Source organism: Phaseolus vulgaris, chromosome 2, assembly GCF_000499845.2.
Source record: "Phaseolus vulgaris cultivar G19833 chromosome 2, P. vulgaris v2.0, whole genome shotgun sequence".
In the NCBI taxonomy this organism is placed as follows: Eukaryota; Viridiplantae; Streptophyta; class Magnoliopsida; order Fabales; family Fabaceae; genus Phaseolus; species Phaseolus vulgaris.
In genome coordinates this window covers 24,777,901-24,798,676 of record NC_023758.2, presented here as the reverse complement: position 1 = coordinate 24,798,676, position 20,776 = coordinate 24,777,901, and the positions used below count along the sequence as shown (strand labels likewise).

At 29.6% G+C, this 20,776-nt stretch overlaps 2 protein-coding genes across 2 annotated transcripts; both read left to right on the top strand.

The window, feature by feature from the left end:
- The first annotated feature begins 3,353 nt into the window (after positions 1–3,353).
- LOC137811027 (protein RKD5) lies at positions 3,354–8,568 on the top strand. The gene is made up of 5 exons (XM_068612579.1): positions 3,354–3,554; positions 3,711–3,960; positions 6,322–6,569; positions 7,205–7,419; positions 8,154–8,568. Exons 1-5 carry the CDS (start codon positions 3,482–3,484, stop codon positions 8,364–8,366), a joined length of 999 nt encoding a protein of 332 aa, XP_068468680.1. The 5' UTR covers positions 3,354–3,481; the 3' UTR covers positions 8,367–8,568.
- A 1,834-nt stretch (positions 8,569–10,402) lies between these two features.
- On the top strand, positions 10,403–13,565 carry LOC137811026 (probable serine/threonine-protein kinase PIX13). Its single transcript, XM_068612578.1, has 6 exons — positions 10,403–10,630; positions 10,746–11,089; positions 11,791–11,926; positions 12,009–12,148; positions 12,795–12,918; positions 13,036–13,565. The coding sequence occupies exons 1-6, from the start codon at positions 10,567–10,569 to the stop codon at positions 13,407–13,409; spliced, it is 1,182 nt and encodes a 393-aa protein (XP_068468679.1). The 5' UTR covers positions 10,403–10,566; the 3' UTR covers positions 13,410–13,565.
- Positions 13,566–20,776: the final 7,211 nt, after the last annotated feature.

The window sequence follows — 20,776 nt, the reverse complement described above, 5'->3', positions numbered from 1 at the left end:
ACGGAAACTTAAATAAAAGAGAAAAAAATATTTAGTATTATAGTTGAAATATTTTATAAATTCTTTTGGTGACAGAAAATAAGTGTGTGGAAAATAATGAATGGAAAAGGAAAGAATCTCAAGAAAGTAAGCTATGAAAAAGCTTATTTGGTTGAAGTGAAATAAAGTGAAAATAGAGAAAAAAATAATAATTATATGTATATTTTTAAAGAAAATAAAAAATAATAAGAAATTGTGAGAATTTATTTATTTATCCTTTGGATTTCAAATTTTTGTTTATTTATGTTATTGACATCGTATTTATTTTCGATTGTGACACTGTTTAAGCAAATGGAAGAGTGAGTATCACAACCATTTGGATTGAGGTGAGCATGGTGATTTGAGGAAGGAAAAAGTGGGAGTGAATTTTTTCCTTTTATTTTCTCACATGCGTAGAAGTGTAAAGAAAGACACATGGGATGAGTTGTTTTACTATTGTGTCCTTTTTCCCTTTGTTTGCTTATGCACCATTGATGAGAATAAAAAATACATGAAGATGATCAAGGATGATACACTTGAAGGGTCATCTCAACAAGCAAATAAAGACATCATTACTAGGAGGAATGGACAAGGGCCAAAACATCTAAAGTTCTTCTTATTAGTCTTTTCAAAAGATGAGGCCCAAGCCCAAGAAGGTCAAACCCAACCATGAGGAGCAAGGTCAAGGCTTTAGGAGATGAACATCATTGGATGTCTCTATTTGTAATTACCTTTTGTGTAGTTTTTAGTAGAACTTTAAAAGGAAGGTGTAGATATTATATAAGGTTGCTAATGTACAAAACAAAGTCACATCTTCCATGTGACATAAAGAGTATGTGTAGACATAGTTTTAGGAGGTGCCAAATAAAGAAACCAAGTCACACCTCCCATGTGAAGTCACACCTTCCACGTGACTTGTTTTTTGTGGGAATTTCAAATGAGTTTCATTTGAATTTTCCCACCTAAATTTCAGCACCCTCACACTATAAATAGAGGTGTCATGCTCATGTAAATTCAGAATTTAGAAATTGAAGAAAGGAAACTCTACTCAAATTGAGAGAGAATTGTGAGAGATTTGATCTCCTTCACTAAGTCTTATCTTGTGAGCTTTGGAGGGCTTCAAGTGGCGACAACTAGCACTCATCTTGGATCATCATCTCCAAGTGACGTGTTCATCTCCTTCAAGTCTTCATCCAATTAAGTTCCTTCTTCCTTCCATCTCCATTTCCATGTTTTTAGCAATTTCAATCGGTAGTTTGTCTTTTTAGGTGTTGTTCTTTAATTTCCACCGATTATTCTTGTTCATCTTGTGTTCTACTTTCAATTATGCACTTGTAGCTTAATTTGATTATGTATTTGTATCTCCAATTCCTTGTGTTTGTTCAGTTCAATGTGGAATGTCACTCAATCTTGAGTTTGATTCATCTATTAGAAGGCTTTGTACTTCAATGATGATTCTCCACTTGTTCCTAATTGTTTGTCCTTGTTTTCAACTCTTAATTGTTGTATTTCTTCACATATATTGTTGTGTTCATATGCTGAAAAATGTTTATGCTTGATTCAACTCACATCAACCATAACCTTTCTTATTTGAAAAGCAGAAGATAATCGATTACTATTTTTACAATGCACAACTAATTGAATCATGACAAAGTTATTGTTGATAATCGATTATCTTGTACATTAATGGATTTATAAAGGTATAAATATTTTAAAATATTTCATATTTCATTTTAAAATATTTTTAAAAATAAGAGTAGATTTGTAAATTTAAATATTTTAAACAAATTAAATATTAATCTATTTTATTTATTTATATTATTTAGTTTATGCTTAGTTATTACTTCATTTTATTATTTGTTTTTTTTTAGTTAGTACTATTTTATCTATCTATAATATTTAATTTATCTATTTTTTATTTATATAAATTATTTAATTTATCTTATTTATTTATATTATTAAATTTATCTTAAATTATATATTAAATATTTTATTTATTTATATTTATATTACTTATGTTATCTCACTAATATATATACTTCTAATAAGAAATTTACATTTACTTATGTGATCTTAACGTATATATTAATCAAGTTAATATTATTTTCTATTCAAATTAATGACCCTAATTTATTTTAATATAGTATTATATTTATTAATATTCTTTTAAGTTACATTATTCTTTAATATAATCAAAATAAAAAAGTATGACGGTATATATATATCACAGTAAAAGAATTTTTATGTAAAAATCTCGTATTATTCTTCTTAGTTATATATTTAAAAATAACTTTATAATAAAATAAAGTAAAAAAACTAAACCCAAAAGTTTGCTTAAATTTGAATAATTTTTATAGGACGTGAAAATAGGTTTTGAAGAGGATTTTTTTTTAACGTAAGATGTTATATTTTAGTTAATAAGCTGAAACCAGCGAAAATTTACTAATTTTGGTTCTAGAAACTTATAGTGGAAATTAAGAATGTGAAAGATTTATAAGATAATCTGGACTAAACTTGTTTAATAAAAAAAAAAACTGAATCAATTGCCTTTAAAAGGAATTAGAAGAACTAAAATTACATATAATAGAAACTGAAGGGCCCGAACAACAATCAAACCTAAGATAATATATATATATATATATATATATATATATATATATATATATTATTTAATAAAAAATTAAATATTTCATTCCAATCTCTTGTTTTATTAAAGAAGATCATATAATTTCATTTCATTATTTTTTAGATAATTGGATGTAATTAATATTTAGTTTATTTGAAGAGACTAATTTTAGCCGTTTAGCCAACCTTGATTTAAATAATAAATTATGGATAAATTTTACACAAAAAAAATAATTATGGACAACTGATGAATTTAATTTTGAAGAAGAAACTTATGATATAATTAATGCATTGTCTTAATTAGTAATTATATTTTTAAGTTTGTTTTTTGTTTGAAACATGGGTGTTTTCAGTTTTATATTGATTTCAAACTTAATCCTTATACTTCATCAATTAGATTTCTTCTAATTTTTCTTTCTTATAATTATAATATCACTAAGAACTAATTATAATACAAATTTAGATAAATCTTGATCTGTGTTCTTGAAAAAATGTAGGTATTGAGATTTATTGAGAAGGATAAAAAACTGTATCGAGAGAATTGAACGGTTACACAATAAATTTGCATCTAGAATGAGAGAACCAAAAAAGGTGAAGAAAAATAAATGAAGAGAAAAAGAAGAGTGAGGAAGTGACAAAAGAAAAAGACTAAAGAGAAAAAAAGTACCTTATTTTAGCTGGGCATGATTCTAAACTGATCCGAAACCAACGAAAAAAGCGGAAGATCATGCAACCTTGCACTTAAAAGCTGGTTTTTGCCTCCTTCTATTAGTCCACGCTTCATGCTTCTTCCTACCCATTACTCATCTCACATTCTCATGCCATCTTCCATCTCTTCATGGATTTCTCACAGACCAACAAAACCACTTTGCTCACCAACCTACTAGTCTTCAACAACACCGTCCAACCAGGTCTTATCACCAAGCATCTCTTGATCCAGATTTTGGTTTACTTGTTATTTTCATCACATGTTTAGTTTTTTATTGAAAGAGATTATTTTTCTTTGTGGGGTGGTGGACTTTCGTTATTTATTTGTCTATTTCCGTTGTGGGGTGTGTGGATTGCAGAGTTGATGAGGAGCCTGCATGTGTACCGGCAAGGGGATGGGGAGGAAAGGACAGTTGAGAGGGAGTTTGTGTTTTCAGACTGTGGCTCCTATGTGGAAATGCAGGCTACCCCAGTTCTTAGATTGGTGAAATCCCATGTTTCTGAAGTGTGCGAAGGGTACAAAAATGGAGTATGGCTTTGTATCTTAGCGTTTCATGCCGATAACACTCCTCAATTTTGCCGCATTCCTCCGCTTTTGTTGGCCTCAAGGTATATATCTTATCTCATATTTGTCTTTGACATTAGTCCAAAGGTTTCAAAAATGGTCTGCAGCAGAAATCAGCAAGTTTTGGAGTCAATGTGGTCGCAATTCCGGCTGCATGCCATATTTGTCTGCAATTTGGCATTAATCCTAGGTTTTGAAAAGGGTGTGCAGCAGAAATTGGCTAGTTAGGGAGTCATTTTGATCACAATTGCGGCCAAATGGGCACCATTGTTAGTGTTCAGCAAATTGACATTACTCCCAAGGTTTTCAAAACCAGTCTGTGGCAGAAATTGGCCAAGTTTTGGATCCATTGTGATCATAATTGCAGCTGGTGTTGCCGATTTTTGTCACATCAAGGATTCCAGACAAAACTGTAACCCCTAATCGTAGTTTAAAGCCTTGCCTTAGTCCTACATACTTAGCCTTGTTTGGTCTTTTCCCCCATCTAGTGAATTGGAATTGGTCCCTTTTGAATATATGATTATGTACTAAGCTCTTAGAGGCCTCAAAAGGATTTCCCCATCTTAAATCAATCAGATTTGAAAATAGAGACTCAAAATTTTGTAATGTGTACAAATAGGATTGATACATACATTTTAGCCAAAGGCTACTTTTGGGTTGTAAACTTATAATTTATAAAGGATAGGGATGTGGATTCTCTGTTTTTCCTAGAGAACACAAGATGTTCTCATCACTTGTTAGAATGAAAGGTATTAAACGCTTTGGCATATAACTGGCAGACCTCTCTGCACAAGTAATGGTGGGTCACTTCCTAATATACAGTTTTTTTTCCTTCTCATGACATAACCCTTTCTTAGAAGATCCAATTTCATTTCCAAGTCCAGTTTATTAGAGTAGAAAATCTAGTAGTGTCCCAAAATTTCTTTATGTATGTTTATGGCAGTTAGTCACTGATTGTTCTAGATCAGGAAAAGTTGAAATAGCAGGAAGTGGAATGACCATGGAATGATATTAAATTTAGAAAATATATTCCCTTAACTTTTTGTAGTCCCTATGAGTGATGGTATTTCCACTTATAATTCTCACAACAAAAAGAGATACAGGGAAAGAAGATAGAGAAGTGTGAGACTTAAGGAATGTTGTGAAAGTTTTAAGTGCGAATGGCATTAATGTTATTTTATTGGTTAGATACATAACAAACAGAACAAATCTAATGCTTCAAACTAGAATAAGCAAAGTTTAGTGAGTGACAGCATCTTTGGATGAAGCAAGTGATGTTTGCTTCTACTGAAAAGAAAAAGTGGATGTGTTTTAAGGTGAAAACTAGAGACGTCCTTTCCCCAAACACCCAAAAATTGGAGATGCATGCACAGATCTTGTAGAATTTTTTTCCCTCCATCAGTAACATTTTGGTTGTCTTCCTGTAGTAAGACAAAGTAATATGTTCACTTAACCATTTTGTAATATGGCACTCAGGTTCATCTTTCCTTAAGCAATATTATATTTATATAATTGGTTTACCGGGACATAAAAGAATAACTAATACTGCCTTGTTTACACTTTGAGGAGGAAAGGGAATCAAGAATAAAGTTGATACTTTATGTATGAAGCTAAAATACTTGAATATATGCTTTGCATTTTATTTAAATTCTAAAGAAAAGGAATGGAATAGAGTAGACCAATTCCTCTCCAATCTCCACCCCCCTCACAAAAAGTTGATTTTTTACCCTCCAAATTAAAGGGGACAAGGTGATATCAAAACATGTACTGTATGTTCTTAGAAAAATGGTATTTTGCATAACTTTCTTTATAATATCAATTTGAGGGGAAGGTATACCTCAGTACCTTTAATTTCTAGAAGCAGATGACTTCTTATTTTAACTTTCCTCACCTTCTTTCTTCTCCCTAAAATACCCTAAAACTTATCTCCTATTTTTCTTCTATGAATGTCCAAATATCTATATTTTATCCTGCTTGTTATCTTTTCCTTTACAGGGTTTTAAACCTCATTTATTTCATTTTCTTCATGTTCATAGTAGAGTAAAAAGCCTATTGGATTTTCTGGGTTTCATTGAAATGCCACAGTCCAATTGTCTTTTGGCAGGAATGACATTATCTGCAAATTGCAAAATTATGCATGTATTTCTTAGCACTGTTCTTATGTTTGATATGACATGCCTATATTCTTAATAGCCTTATCTTGAAATCACTATTTCACTGTATCATAAACGTTGGGTGATTAAAACCTTGACAACTGTATGACTCCAAAATATCTCTCTACACAACTGTGGCACCACATTTACAAATTAAAAATTTTCTAGGCTTCTCCATTTTGTTTTTTAGTACTTCTACAAAGTAACTTGTAATTTATCTAACTCACTTTATTATTCATTTTGATTTCTCAGAAACCCAAAGCTTCAGATGATTCCAAACTTGCTCCGTGATCTCCACATGATCTACAAGTTGGACAGGAAGGAGGAAGACAGACATACAACTCTAGGCTCTACAGGGGAAGAATGTCAAGGGAACAGCAACAATTTCCAACCATCAGAAAAAGTCTTTCCCGTTCTTGATCAGGATCTCAATTATCTTCCTTATGAAGAAGACGAGTCTGAGTTACTGGACAATGAGACAGATGTTGAAAGCTCACCAGGTTCAGAATCAATACTCTCGCAGTTTATTCTGCAGCTTTGCTACTATATGAACATATTCAATCTTTAAATTCGCTTGATGAAACCCAAGTGTAACCTTGAAGTTCAAGTTTTTACTGTCATGACTATATTGTTGTTGTAAGTTGTAACTTAAATCTACAGTTCGGAATTGCTAATCAAATATATGAATCCTCTCTGATGACTATACTAATGGAGTGTAACATTTTAGGTTTTAAAACTTTTGATGTTTCTCACTTTTGAAGGATTGACATTATTACCTTGAATCCTGTATACCATGTTTGCTCCCAATTTTGATGACATTCCCTTTGTTCCAGCAGCTCAGTCTTATTTGCTGTATACACTTCAACTATTAATTTTTTTTTTGGATACTATATATTTTAGCGCAGTACATACTTTGCAAAGTGACATTTGCTTCACCACCTTAAATGAAATCACTGAGCTTGACTGGGATTAGTTGGGGCAAAAATTTGTTTTTGGATGCGTCTTACTCTTAGACCCCAAAAAAATGTTTTCCTATCCTGTACATTCTCCTCCCCCATATGTGAAGCTTCCTAATGTTGAGTTAATAACACCATGCATATTATTTATATCTAACAGATAAGGAATGAGTTTGCAGGTTTGCCAGGGAAAAAAAAGAGGGCACCCAGTGACCTTGTAGCAAAAATTTCCTTATCAGATTTGGTCCAGTACTTTGGCATGCCTATCGTAGAAGCATCAAGAAATCTAAAAGTTGGGCTTACTGTTCTCAAGAGAAAGTGCAGAGAATTTGGGATTCCACGCTGGCCTCATAGGAAGATCAAGTCACTTGACAGTCTCATTCAGGATCTTCAGGTCCTTCTTTCTAAGCCTTTTTAATTTGATGATTTTTAACACTCTCTTGTGATTGTTTACACATTTCAAGAATTTTTTTATCCATTTACTTCCACCACTTGAACTAAAATTTATTTATTTTAGCATCAGCGTAGTTTCGTTGAAGTTCATGCAACCTACCTGTTGAACTAATGATATTATTTGAAATATACCGACGGATTCCGTGGTGACTTATTTGTTGGCTGTACCCAACATGCGACTTTGCTTTTCAACTAATGTTATTTTTTAAGTATAATGAAGGAATGAGTGGAGATTGGTAGCCAACATGGTTGAATACTTCAACATATGGTGCTTGATGGTTAAAAATAGTTTAATCCACAATGTTAGTTTTCACATTTTGAAGACATGGAATGGGTGAAGCTGAAAGCATTTTGAAGTGCACTTTGAAGCATTATTCTGCATATCTTTGTTATTGCTTTTGTCAAGCCTAATCAATTCAATATATTGAGTTCTCTCTTGCAGTTTCTTTAAATATTCATTTAAAATCAAGTATTAGATTATAGTCTTCGGTTGACAGATGAACTTTCACATTTAGTTTTATGTTCCCATGTGATTTATAAATCTTTGCATTCTATTTTGTCAACGTTGTAATCTCTGATTGTATTCAGTTTTGAACTCCTCCAACACGCACATAATAAAAAATGGTTTCTAATTAGGCAACATTTACTGATTAACAAAAGGTGGGACACATGCAGGAAGAGGCACAGAACCAAGAATTGGAGAACATGGAAGCAGCAATGGCAGTGGCCAAGAGACAAAAGATGTTGGAGAGTGAAAAGGAAAACATAGAGAAGAAACCCTTCATGGACATTCAAAGTGAGACCAAGAGGTTCCGGCAAGATGTTTTCAAGAGAAGACACAGAGCAAGAGCTGTTGGAAAACAGAATCCTACTGTATCCAACACATAGCACCATTTAAAGAGTTAAAGAGCAACAGAAATCATAGTTTGCTCGTTGTAGAATGAGATGAAAGTTGAAAGCTATACACCCCTTCTAACAGGGCATTTTAACCCTCATAGATTTACTTTTGACTTATATATGGATTGCAATAACCAAAAGAAACTTACAACCTCTACAGTGCTCAATTCCCTTTCCTTTTTCTCCCTCTTAATCATTGCTTCTAATTGTATAATTATGAGATTTATTCTCTAACATTGACCCGAAAGGTTACAAATTGATGAACGTGAATCATACTTAAGTAGTTTTGGAAAACCAGCAGCAACTAAGAGTTGTTTTGGGTTGAAAACACTTTGAATAAGGAATTCAGGTGTTAGGTGGTGAATAAAGTTAAAAAGTTTTTAGAAGATTCCACTGAGTGGGTCTAATACATGAATGATGATGATACTCTTAATTTCCTCGAAGCTATGTTATATTTCATTAAAGTAAAAGTGGTAGCCGCATTCATCCTTAAATTCAAACTTAAGGATAATGTTTTGCGTTGGTGTGTGTCGTATTTGACTTGATGTGTTACTGCTAACATAGTTATACAGCACTTGTGTTCCTTCACGGGTGACTTGGATTAACCAATAAATAAATATAGGGAGACAAAACACGTTATTTGGAGTCCATGTTTTATTCAGCAGTTCACACCATTTTTTTTTACCAAAATAAACCAAACATAGCATTTTTTAATAAAAGAAATATTATTTTCGGTTGCATAAATAAATATAACATATAACTTTTTATTAATTTAATAAAATTTCATAAACAAATTGACAAAATAATCAACTTCAAATTTTAATGTATGGTTACTTGTATTGTACTGATTTAATTTATTACCACATGAAGTTTTATCTATGTGATTGGATCACAAATTAAATATAAGGTATCTTCTTTTTTTAATGAGTTTCATGGTTGATAGTAAAATATTTTGAACCATGATATTATTTTGGATATATACACCACACTATGAAGGACAATACACTCATAAAAGATTATATCCATGAACATATCATACAAGTATCACAGTGTATATCACACCAAAATATATATATATATATATATATTAATAATAAACACTACTTTATTTACTAATATTTTTTATTTTATAAAATAATATCTAATTTAGTTATAACTAATTATTTTTTATCTTTATAATTAGTTTCTGTTTAATTATTTTCTTACCGTGTTAGATATAAATTAAGAGTGTGATTGCTTAATTTGTCGTAATATACATCGAGTCCCCCCCTCAAGAAGAAGAAAAATGTTTATGCAATAGCAAGACTAAAAGTAATTAAGAAGAGCAAAATTGAAACCACATAATGAAGTTATACATATCTTAGAAAGCTGTGGTTGTGATGTTTTGTGGTCCAATGACTTAGACATTGTGAAGTAAGACAAGGTCCATAGTGAAAAGTTCTTGCTTTTTGCATAGCTGGAAGCATGCATGCAAGTTGAGCCAAAGGGTTTCTGAAAATATTAATACACATCGAAATCAGATACAAGTCAATGGTCGTTCCGTATCTTGTCAGATTTTCTATGTAAACTGTATCCCATCACTGTGTACACATTAAAGATAATATATAGAATGTGTTTTATGGCAGTAAAAAAATAATAGAATGTGATTTAAGTATCTTTATCATTTAATATATCAAATCATTTTTATATTTTAAACACTAAATATTTTAACTTTATATATTTTTTACTTCTAGATTTTTAGTCAAAGTTTTCAGAAAATTGTCGATAATTTACTGAATATGATATTATCATCATGACAAGTGAAACTATAAGGATCATTAAATTAAAAGTCCCAGTTAAACAAAAGCATAATATCGTAATATAACACTTGTAAGATAAAAAAAAAAATGAAGTATATATTCATAAATAAGAGATACAAAATATTTCATGACAAATAATGAAATAATATACAAAGTTATATTAAAGTACTAAATATGGTAAAAATTAAGGGCGTGTATTATATGGGGTCACAAATGCTTTTGAAAAACGCAGACTTTGTAAAGCGGCGTGTGTGTAAAAGGTTGAGAGAACGCGTGGCCAACACGGCAAAGGTGAATACAAATATGTCAACTTGTCACTGCTGCTCCTTCTTCATCTCTCTTCAGAATCCTCAACATCATCGTCCATTCGTTCAATTCATTGATCATTAAACATGGGTGTCTGTTTTGCTTCCCCCGCTCGCAGACAATCACCCAACTCCACATCCCCTCAATTAGGTTCTCAATTTTTTTGTTCTCATTATATCCAACAATATCTATAATATGCCTTTTATTTATTTTTATATAAACCAAAAAAGAAACAAAAAGCACATTTTTTGTTGGCATGATTCAGGTTCAGCGCCAGGGAGTAGAGACTTGACAGTATCCTTGGAGAGCGTAGAAGGAAAGAGTGAAGTTTCGGAGGAGTCTGGAGTTGTCGGAAGCAGTAGTAATGGCAGTGGCATTGTTTTTCCGAGTGAGGAAATGAGGAGGTTGAAGGAGTTTAGTTTCGCGGAGCTGAAAGCAGCCACGAAGAGTTTCAAGTCGGATGCGTTGCTTGGAGAAGGAGGTTTTGGGAAAGTTTACAAAGGATGGTTGCATGAGAAAACTCTGACACCAACCAAAGCTGGTTCTGGAATCATGGTAGCTATCAAAAAGTTGAATCCCGAAAGTATGCAGGGCCTTCAAGAGTGGCAGGTTTTTCATTTGTTAATCATATCTTAGACAAAATTTGGCATGGTTTCTTAGAAATCTTAGTAAATTATCTGCTAACATTAATTTTTACAAACCAGTTTAAATGCTCTTATTTATAAGATTAGATATGCCTACTATATTTTCTATTCTACTTTTCTTCTTATCCAAATTTATCAAGTTCAATATTAAACTTTTTACACAGTTACTTTAGAATTTTAAATCTATTAATGAACCGATATAGATATCACTGATACAGATCTTGTTGAGAAAAATAAGCAGATATGAAATCTTGAACTTGGTCTTGGCGTGAATGAAGGGCTCATAGTCCTCATTCTCATTGTTATGATAGCAATACCATACCCAAAAGTCAAACCTTCACACAGATAAGGAAACTACCCTATATATACTTCTGTTTCAACCAGATCAACTACAAATCTTAGTTAAAATTGTTAATAAATTTTATCCTAAATTCCCATTTCTTTATTTGAAAACTGATATCTGAATGGTATTTTTATAAATGATACCATTTTCTATCTTATTTTTTGTTATTAATTAAGTAAATAAGAAGAAAACACATATGCTTGATTGAGTGATTTCTTTTAATGAAACTAACACTTATTTTTAAAAGCTGTCTAGAATATTTAACGAAAATAAGTAATTATTTAATTCAATTGTAACATCTGGGTCTGGTTATATGAATGCAGTCAGAAATAAATTTTTTAGGAAGAGTTTCTCACCCAAACCTGGTGAAGCTTTTGGGTTACTGCTGTGACGATGTGGAGTTTCTCCTTGTGTACGAATTCATGCCAAAGGGAAGCTTGGAGACTCATCTATTTTGGAGTATGAAATTAAAATATGTTAAATTTAATACAAATTGGTTCACCATGGATTTTAGCTCATTAATTTTGTTTGTTCGAAATAGGTGGTAACACAGTACCACTGTCTTGGGACACTCGACTCAAAATAGCTATTGGTGCAGCTCGGGGCTTGGCTTACTTGCACACCTCAGAGAAGCAAATCATATATAGAGATTTCAAAGCCTCCAATATACTACTCGATGAGGTTATCTTCTACCTTTTTCCTTATAATGAGAAATTGAATATATATATAAATTTGGATACAATTTATTTTATCAACCAAATTGTCATCTGAAAATGTAAGACTGTATTTTCCATAGGGTATAATTAGGTTAATTTAATATAATATCTTATAAAATGTCATTAGTTTTTTTCTATATATTAAAATTATGGGCACAATATTTTTCTTAAAGCAACAAAGTTTCTGGTATGCTGTGGGCTATTTTTTTTTTATACAGACAAATATTTCTCGTACAATCACCACCACCTTTCCTTATTCATTCATTTTAGTTTCTTTCTATGTTTTGTATTTCCTTTTATCGACTTAGATATCATTCTTTAAATCCTTTAATGCAAACTTTTTGTTACATGCATAGGAAACTATATCTACAATGAAAACACACAAAAACATTTAAAATTTACATCTATCCTTTATATTCTTTATAATTCATATTATTATTAATTCGACACACGGGACTTCTTTAACTACACAGAAGTTAAGGAATGTATTTAATTAACGATATTAAATTCATCCACAACTTAATATATTTCTACCTTTGACTTGTAATCTTCTCCTATATATCCTTGTGAATACAACAAATTTATAAAAAAATTAAGGTTTGTGTTTGCAGGAGTTCAATGCGAAAATATCAGATTTTGGTTTGGCGAAATTAGGCCCTTCTGTGGGAGATTCACACGTGACTACCAGGATCATTGGAACATATGGGTATGCTGCTCCCGAATACATTGCAACAGGTGATTATATATCTATTCTGCAGACATAAATTGATGCTTTGAAAGATATGAAACAGTTTGATTTGATGTAATTATCATTATATGATGGTTGTGTTTGGATTGTTTGTGATTGAACAGGTCACCTTTATGTGAAAAGTGATGTTTATGGATTTGGTGTGGTGCTGCTTGAACTGCTGAAAGGGATGCGGGCACTTGATGTAAATCGCCCTTCAGGGCAGGAAAATCTGGTTGAGTGGATGAAGCCTTATCTATCTGATAAAACCAAGTTGAAAAGTGATATTATGGATGAGAAGATTGAGGGTCAGTATTCAACCAAAGCAGCACTGAAAGCAGCACAACTTACTCTGGAATGCCTTCAAAATGACCGTAATAAACGTCCTTCTATGAAAGATGTTCTTCACACATTGGAAAGCATCCAAGCTATCAAGGTTAGAAGGAGGAAAAGAAACAAACATTGTTCTAAGTTTGCAGCTATGAACAATTTCCAATAGCCAATTTTTTATCCTATGTTCTGCATTGCTAGCATATTGTCGAGGTATATGAAACGTAAATTAGTAGACACTTAGGTTATGATGTGCACCAGATAGAGGTTTGTCAGCTCTATGTATCTTTTTCTTAATTTTACTGAATTAGTCACATTTTGAAAATGACACTAGTTAAAAAATATCATTTACGACCAAGAAAGCTTTAACTAATGTTAGTTAGAAAAATAACCTAACATCAGCAATCAAATATACCTTGAAATGTCAAAAATAAAATAAAAAATTAACATGATCTAATTTAGTTCTAAAAAAGTTTTTCTCAATATTTATAAAAAAATAATGTTGAAATTATAAAACTTAAATTTCGATTAAGTCAAGAATATTTTGGTAATGCCAAAAAAAGAATGATCAGTGGCTTGACTATTAATTAATATAGCGTGAATTGGTTTTGAAATTTTTTCACACAATTTTTTTTCCTTTCTTCAAGTTTTTTTAAATCTTTTTCACTTTGAAAACTGAATACAATTAGATTAGGAATTAAGATTGATACAAGATTCCATAGCAACACAATAAAAGAAAGATAAAAAAAATAAAAAGATTGCTAAAAACAAAATATTGGATTAAATAAAATTATCTTACATCGAGTCTCAGTTATTCAATCTTAGAATAATTGGTTCAACTATCTTTAACAAGTTTGTACAAATCACTCACTTACTTATTACAACTCTTGAGCATATTCAAGTGTATATAAGCTTAATCAACTCTAGATTTAACAAGAGGATATGCCCTGACTCACAAAAACAAACTTCAAAGAAAGAATTTATCAAATTATTAAAGCACAAGAAAACAACAAGATTTCTTGAACATTAAATCTTGCAAGAACATTTTGAATGCATGAAAATTTCTCTAAATATCTCAATTTAATTCGCTTTTGTGATTATATTTGTTGTGTAAAGCATTGAGATAGAAGCTTTATTTATAGAGTTTTTGAAAATGATGATTTAAAATAATTGACACATTTAATCAATTATTTCAAGTTGTTAATCGATTATTCTATATTAAATTTGAAAAATAGTTACAATGCTTTCTGATTTAATCGATTATGGCACGTGTTAATCAATTATTTCCACTTTATAATTAATGTAAAAAAACACATTTAATTGATTATGAAAGATTTTAATCGATTAGTATCTTGAGATGTGGTTTCCCTACTATCTGGGTTTAATCGATTATTAAGGAAATAATTAATCAATCTATTATAAACCTATAAAAACACAATTTAATTGATTAACAATGTCATAAAATATTTTTTTTAAACATTTTTCAAAACACGTTTTCTTTTATATCATTTTAGTATTGTGTGCTAATTAAAAACCTTGTATAATGAAGGCCAAAAAATTCTTTAAAATCTTTATCAAAACATCTTCTCTTAAGGTTTGAGTCCAACTTCAAGGTCAATAGTCTTCCTAATTTTTATGATGACCTACACTTAATTTAATACATGGTCTAGACTTTGAAAATCGATTAAAACTTCTCTTAATTAATTATTTTTCTCATAAAATAAAAATAATAGTTAATCTTCATATGATTTTAACCTGTTATATGTGATATTTCAATTCACTACTTCACACCACTAATCACTCAACTTGTAGTTTTAACATATTAAAACTTGAATAACAAATTAAAATAATACAAAAGAAGAAAAATAAAACATACATCCTAATTGATTACACAAAATGACATAACTCATTATACTTCTTTAGAAGTACATAATCGATTATGCTGAATCACATAATCGATAATCGATTAAGTATTGTTCGTGTGAGTGCATTTTTTACATAGTGTCATGCATAGTCACTGTGCATATCACAATGATATTTTTGTATTCTCCTCCTTTGTCAACTATCTTTCTCCTATTTTCTTCACACCTTCAAAAGAAACCTAACACTAGCTCCACTCTTATTTCTCTACTCTCAACTCCTTGCAAATAGGTATATTTCAAACATGTGGAATCCTCACTTTTTTATCTGAATGAACAATACTCATCCAAATACAAACACAGTGTTAGTTTTTTTTTATCAACAAATAATAAATAAAATAAAATGAGACATTTCAGGAGTGTTCCAACCCTTATAAAAAAAATTCAAACCAAACTTCTTAACACCTAACCAAATGGAGATCCAACATGCTCTACAAAACATCAACCAGAGTTATATAGACATAACAAGACTGATATAGACATGATCACATCAAAATATAAATACATCATCCCTCTAAAGAATACATGTTGTCACAAAAACAAAATGTTAATTCAAATATCAAAATCGTGCACAATCACAAACAATAACAAGGTAACTCAAACATAAAACACCACATTGATAATGACTCACGGAAGCGGACAAGAGAGGTTACAATAGCATTGTACAAGCAACAAGAAAAACTAGATAATTGGTTAAGGAAGAGGAGGGGAAATGTTTTTGCCATGCATATACTTATTTTAAACTCCTTTCAACATCACTTACACTTTGTTTGCTTCTAGGTGTGACAACGGAGGAGGAAGGGGCGAGCGGGAAGAACTTTTGTTTGGATCAGGGTATGTGAGGGCGTAGGTGCGGATGAGCGAGCGAGTTCACTAGCTTTTTCACTTCTCGCAAAATTGAGAAGATTTGCGCGGATTGTAGAGACACAAATAGACATTTACGTTGCTACCCTTCCATCAATTCTAATATTAAACAATGTGGGCATCAATGAGTTTTAGGGTTCTTTATTACAGTGCCTGGTGCAACACTTTCCTTCTTCTTCCCGAATTTTGGAAGTGCAAAATTGATTTTCATCTCTTTGTAAATTGGTGCAGAATCGATTTTCGATTTTTCCAAATGGTGCAGAATCGATTTTCCCATCCTTGTAAATTAGTGCAAAATCGATTTTCGATTTTTCGAAATGGTGCAGAATCGATTTTTCGATTTTTCCAAAATGACGCAGAATCGATTTTCGATTATTCCAAATAGTGCAGAATCGATTTTGTGGCTTTTAAAGGTAGGAGAGAATCGATTCTGTTGCTTTTAAAGGTAGGAGAGAATCGATTTTGTGATTTTTAACTGTAGGAGGAAAATCGATTTTGTGGTTTTTAAAAAAACGAGAATCAATTCTATGCCTTTTAAAGGTAGAAGGAGAATCAATTCTCTCTGTGTGAGAAAAATGTTGGAATAGATTCTGTTTTTTTTTTTTTCAGATTGCATCTTGTAATTGTGGTTCTTTGGTTGGTTTTGTTCATCACAAACTTTCTTCTTTTTGTTCTCAGTTTGTCCAGTTTGTTCTTATTCTTCTTCTCCCGTGCCTTCATCCTTCACGTAAATTTTTAATATTTTTTTCTATTTAGAATTTTTTTTATTAAGTGCGGTTACTATTTTTTTTATTATGTTTACTGTTTTTTATTTCTAATAAATGTAATTATATTATTTTATATATGTTTATTGTTTACAGTTTTTATTTTTCTAAATGTATTTATTATTTTAAATTTTATTAATACTATTTTAAATTTTTATAAATACATTTACATTGGTTGATGTGTTTATTGTTATTATTTTTATAAATTTATTTATATTTTCTTATTATATTTTTTTACTGTTTTATATTTTTTATTATTTTGTATTTGTTGTTTAGTTTTTCATTCTATGTTTTATTGTTTTTAATTTGTATATATATATATATATATATATTATGTTTTTATTGTTTTTATATCTTTTTCATTTAGAAGATATTGTTTAATTTTTTTTATATGTTTAATTTTTTAATCTTAATAATTGTATTTGCATTTGTTTTGTTATATTTGTACTCTGTTGTTTATTTTTTTTTTATTATTTATTGTTTTTAATTTTTATAAATATATTTATACTTTTATTATATTTATATTTATACTTTAAATATTTATAAATTTATTTGAATTTAATACAAAATTATTATTTTTTACAAAATAAGAGTAATTATAAATATTATATATTGGAAAAAATAATTAACTCAAACTTACAAAAAATATATCATAACTCATTATTAAAATATTTTTTATTGACAAGGATAAATTTGTAAATTTACATTTTATATTTTTAAAATAATTTCTAAATTATCTTCTAACTATCACATCACTCACAAATTTCAATAAACAATCCTCACAAATCCACTCTACCATCCCTCAATCCAAACAACCTCACACATCCTCACACATCCTCACACATCCATTCTAATCCTCTCTAATCCACTCCCTCCCCTCCCCACAAATCCCCACCCCAATCCAAACAGGGCCTTATTTCAAAATTGATATTCAAAATTAATACCAAATTTGCTACCACGTTTCTTTATACATTAGATGTTAAATATTCAACATCTAAGTACGTCGTCGTTAAATATTGTTTTTGTAGAAGTCTAAACTCAATTGCTCTTTTGTTGGGTTTTCACACCATAACATAAACAATAAAGAGCAGATAGATACACATGAAGCTTCTTCTCTAATAATTGTAGGATTTGTATAATAAGAATACAAATGGTGGTCTGGCACAGGTAAACGCGTATGCAAATTTAGTTAAAAAATGTTATCATCGTTTCGTAGAACGTACACAGGACCCAAAATATATATACGCGCAAAGTCCTTAATTTATAAAATATTAACCTCACTTTTTTACCAATTAAAGATAAAAATACGTATCACGGATAGTTAAATATATTTTATTTAATTATTTCCTGCAATCAACTCCATTAAATATTTTGAACAAAATCTTCGACAACTTACAGTGATCTCATTATGCTAGAGTAAGATTTTTTGTCCAGTCTCTAAAAAAAGTCTTTAAAGTATTAATTAATTTTTATAGATATTAATATTTTAATTATTTAATACAAAAGACTCTTTCACTTTTTAATCTATGTTTTAGAATTCTAGTTATTAGTACTTATCAAACATATAATGCATTTTTTCTATTTCTAATTATAAGATATTATTTTGATTTTTTTGTCTCTTTATAAAATTATTTTTTAATTGTCTATTGTATTTTTAACTAACATACTCTTAATATTTAAGTTAGTAAATAATGCAAATGTTATAGTCGGTCTCTGTCTCTTAAAAGAATAGTGAATGGCTAAAACACTGCTAGGTTCAATTTATAGAATACTTTTTGACGTTTTCGAAATGGACAAAACTTAGGTTGTTTGTGTTTTATTACCAATTAGGATATGCGACATGATTAAATTTGTGGGTTAAATTTGAAATTTAAAACAATCATATTTATTATACTGTTGGGTACATGCAAAATCAAAGAACAGTAAAAAATGAAGGAGAAACCAAATTTTCATAACAGGGTTTAATAAAATTCAGACTAAAAACCATTGATTCCATCTAAAACACATCACTTCCTAGCCAAGTTAGATCATAGCAAATTCAATTCTACAATAGTAGTGAAGCCTGATAGAAAAACCATTCATGGCTAGCTGACCAAAATCATATGTATCACCATCATAGGTTGAGAACATGTATTACAAATGACAACTTATTTCCATTAAATTTTTGTATGTTATATTTTATTGTCATTGATTTAAAATTGACTCATAGTATTATTTATTGGAATAAATTATTACTACATAAATATTTAAATTACACAATTACATATTATTTTATTTGAATTTTATATTGGACAGGTGGGATTTTTAACTTTATTAGTTGGCCCATTTTTTTTTAGTCTAAGTAAAATGTAATTTATTAGGGGCGTTGTTAGCATCTTTTATATTATTAACATTTTGCGCGAGAAAGGAATCCATTTCAGATCCTATCAGAATTCGTAGTTTTCAAAAACTAGTTTTATATGTACTTTCTACTTTATATCTCCCCTTCTTCGTTACTGCTTATTTCAGCATCAAAGTGTCAGAATGTCTTTCCACCCAATCATTCCTTCACAACTGTTTTAAACAACAAATTTTTACACATTTTAGCAAGATTCCCTCCGCCTTGGGAAAACACCGCGTCTTTTAAACAAAAAAACTCTTCAACACACTACTAATATAATAATTTAAGCTTAATTATCTTTTTAATATTTATCTATTAAAAACCAATTTTATTCTCTAGATTTTACAAAATTTAATATTATTCTAAATTTTTTTTAAAGTTTAATTTCATCTTAATTTTCTTTTAAAAATTTAACTTTTTAATAATGTGATAATAATATATATAATTCAATATGTAATTATAGAGTTATTGAGATAAATTTGTTTTAATAAAAAGAATTGTATTAAATATTTTTAAAATAATTTAAAATCATATTTAATCTTCCTCCGAAAATCTCCAAAGTGAATTAATTTTTAATCTTAATATAGAAATAAAAGGATAATTAAACCATAACTTTATATTAGAAAGTCTGAATATTTTATATACTGTGAACCTGAACCTGAACATGAACGTCATCTGGACATCTGTCTAAGCGTGCGTTCTTTTTCCTATCGCTTTTTAAAGCGCAGAGCTTTTCAACGCAAAAACAAAAAACGTGGCTATAGTACAAGAGTTAAATATTTTTTATTTATTTTATTTTTATCCGAAATTGTTTTTTTGACATTTTAGATGTGGTGTATGAAGCTCGAACACTCTCTTAAATGACGTATTAGTATCCGATATTTGTGTCGGACATCGACACTCGTATAACACAATTTTAAAAAGAAAAAATACATTAATTTTTTAAAAATTCAAATTTTATTGTATAAATTGTTATTATGATTATAAAAATAAGAAATAAATCCTTGTGAACCAGTCATAAAAATATTTTTCTGCTCCAAAAAATAATTTGGAACATACTTGTGCACATAAATCTTTATTGTCAATTTATATAATTCGTAATTATATAATATATAGATCCGTATCCCCGTGTCCTACATTTTAGAGATTTTATGTATTTTCGTGTCCGTATCCGTGTCGTATCAGTATCTGTATCAGTGTCTGTGCTACATAGTGTTGTGTATATTTATATTAAAAAAATTGTTAAAATAAATTTTACTAATTTTTTTATATGATAAATAAATTTTTAAGATGAAATAAAATATTTAAATATTTTATATTGACTTATTTCTGATATTGATGATATATGTAAAGAAAAACAAAAAATTATTTTAATAATATTTTTATTAATTTTCTTCTTACAAGTGATCTAAAGTTTAAAATAAAAACAAAATATAATTTTACTCTATAATAAAAATATATATTTAACCACTGATGCATTGTTAAGCACTCTTATTAAAAATTTGTGTGATACGAAAGTATTAAATATAATTTTGCTATTTTAAAGTAAGCAGTAGTGAAGCGAAACACGAGGCCAACACGGCAAACACAAGGCTATAAATACCGCTCA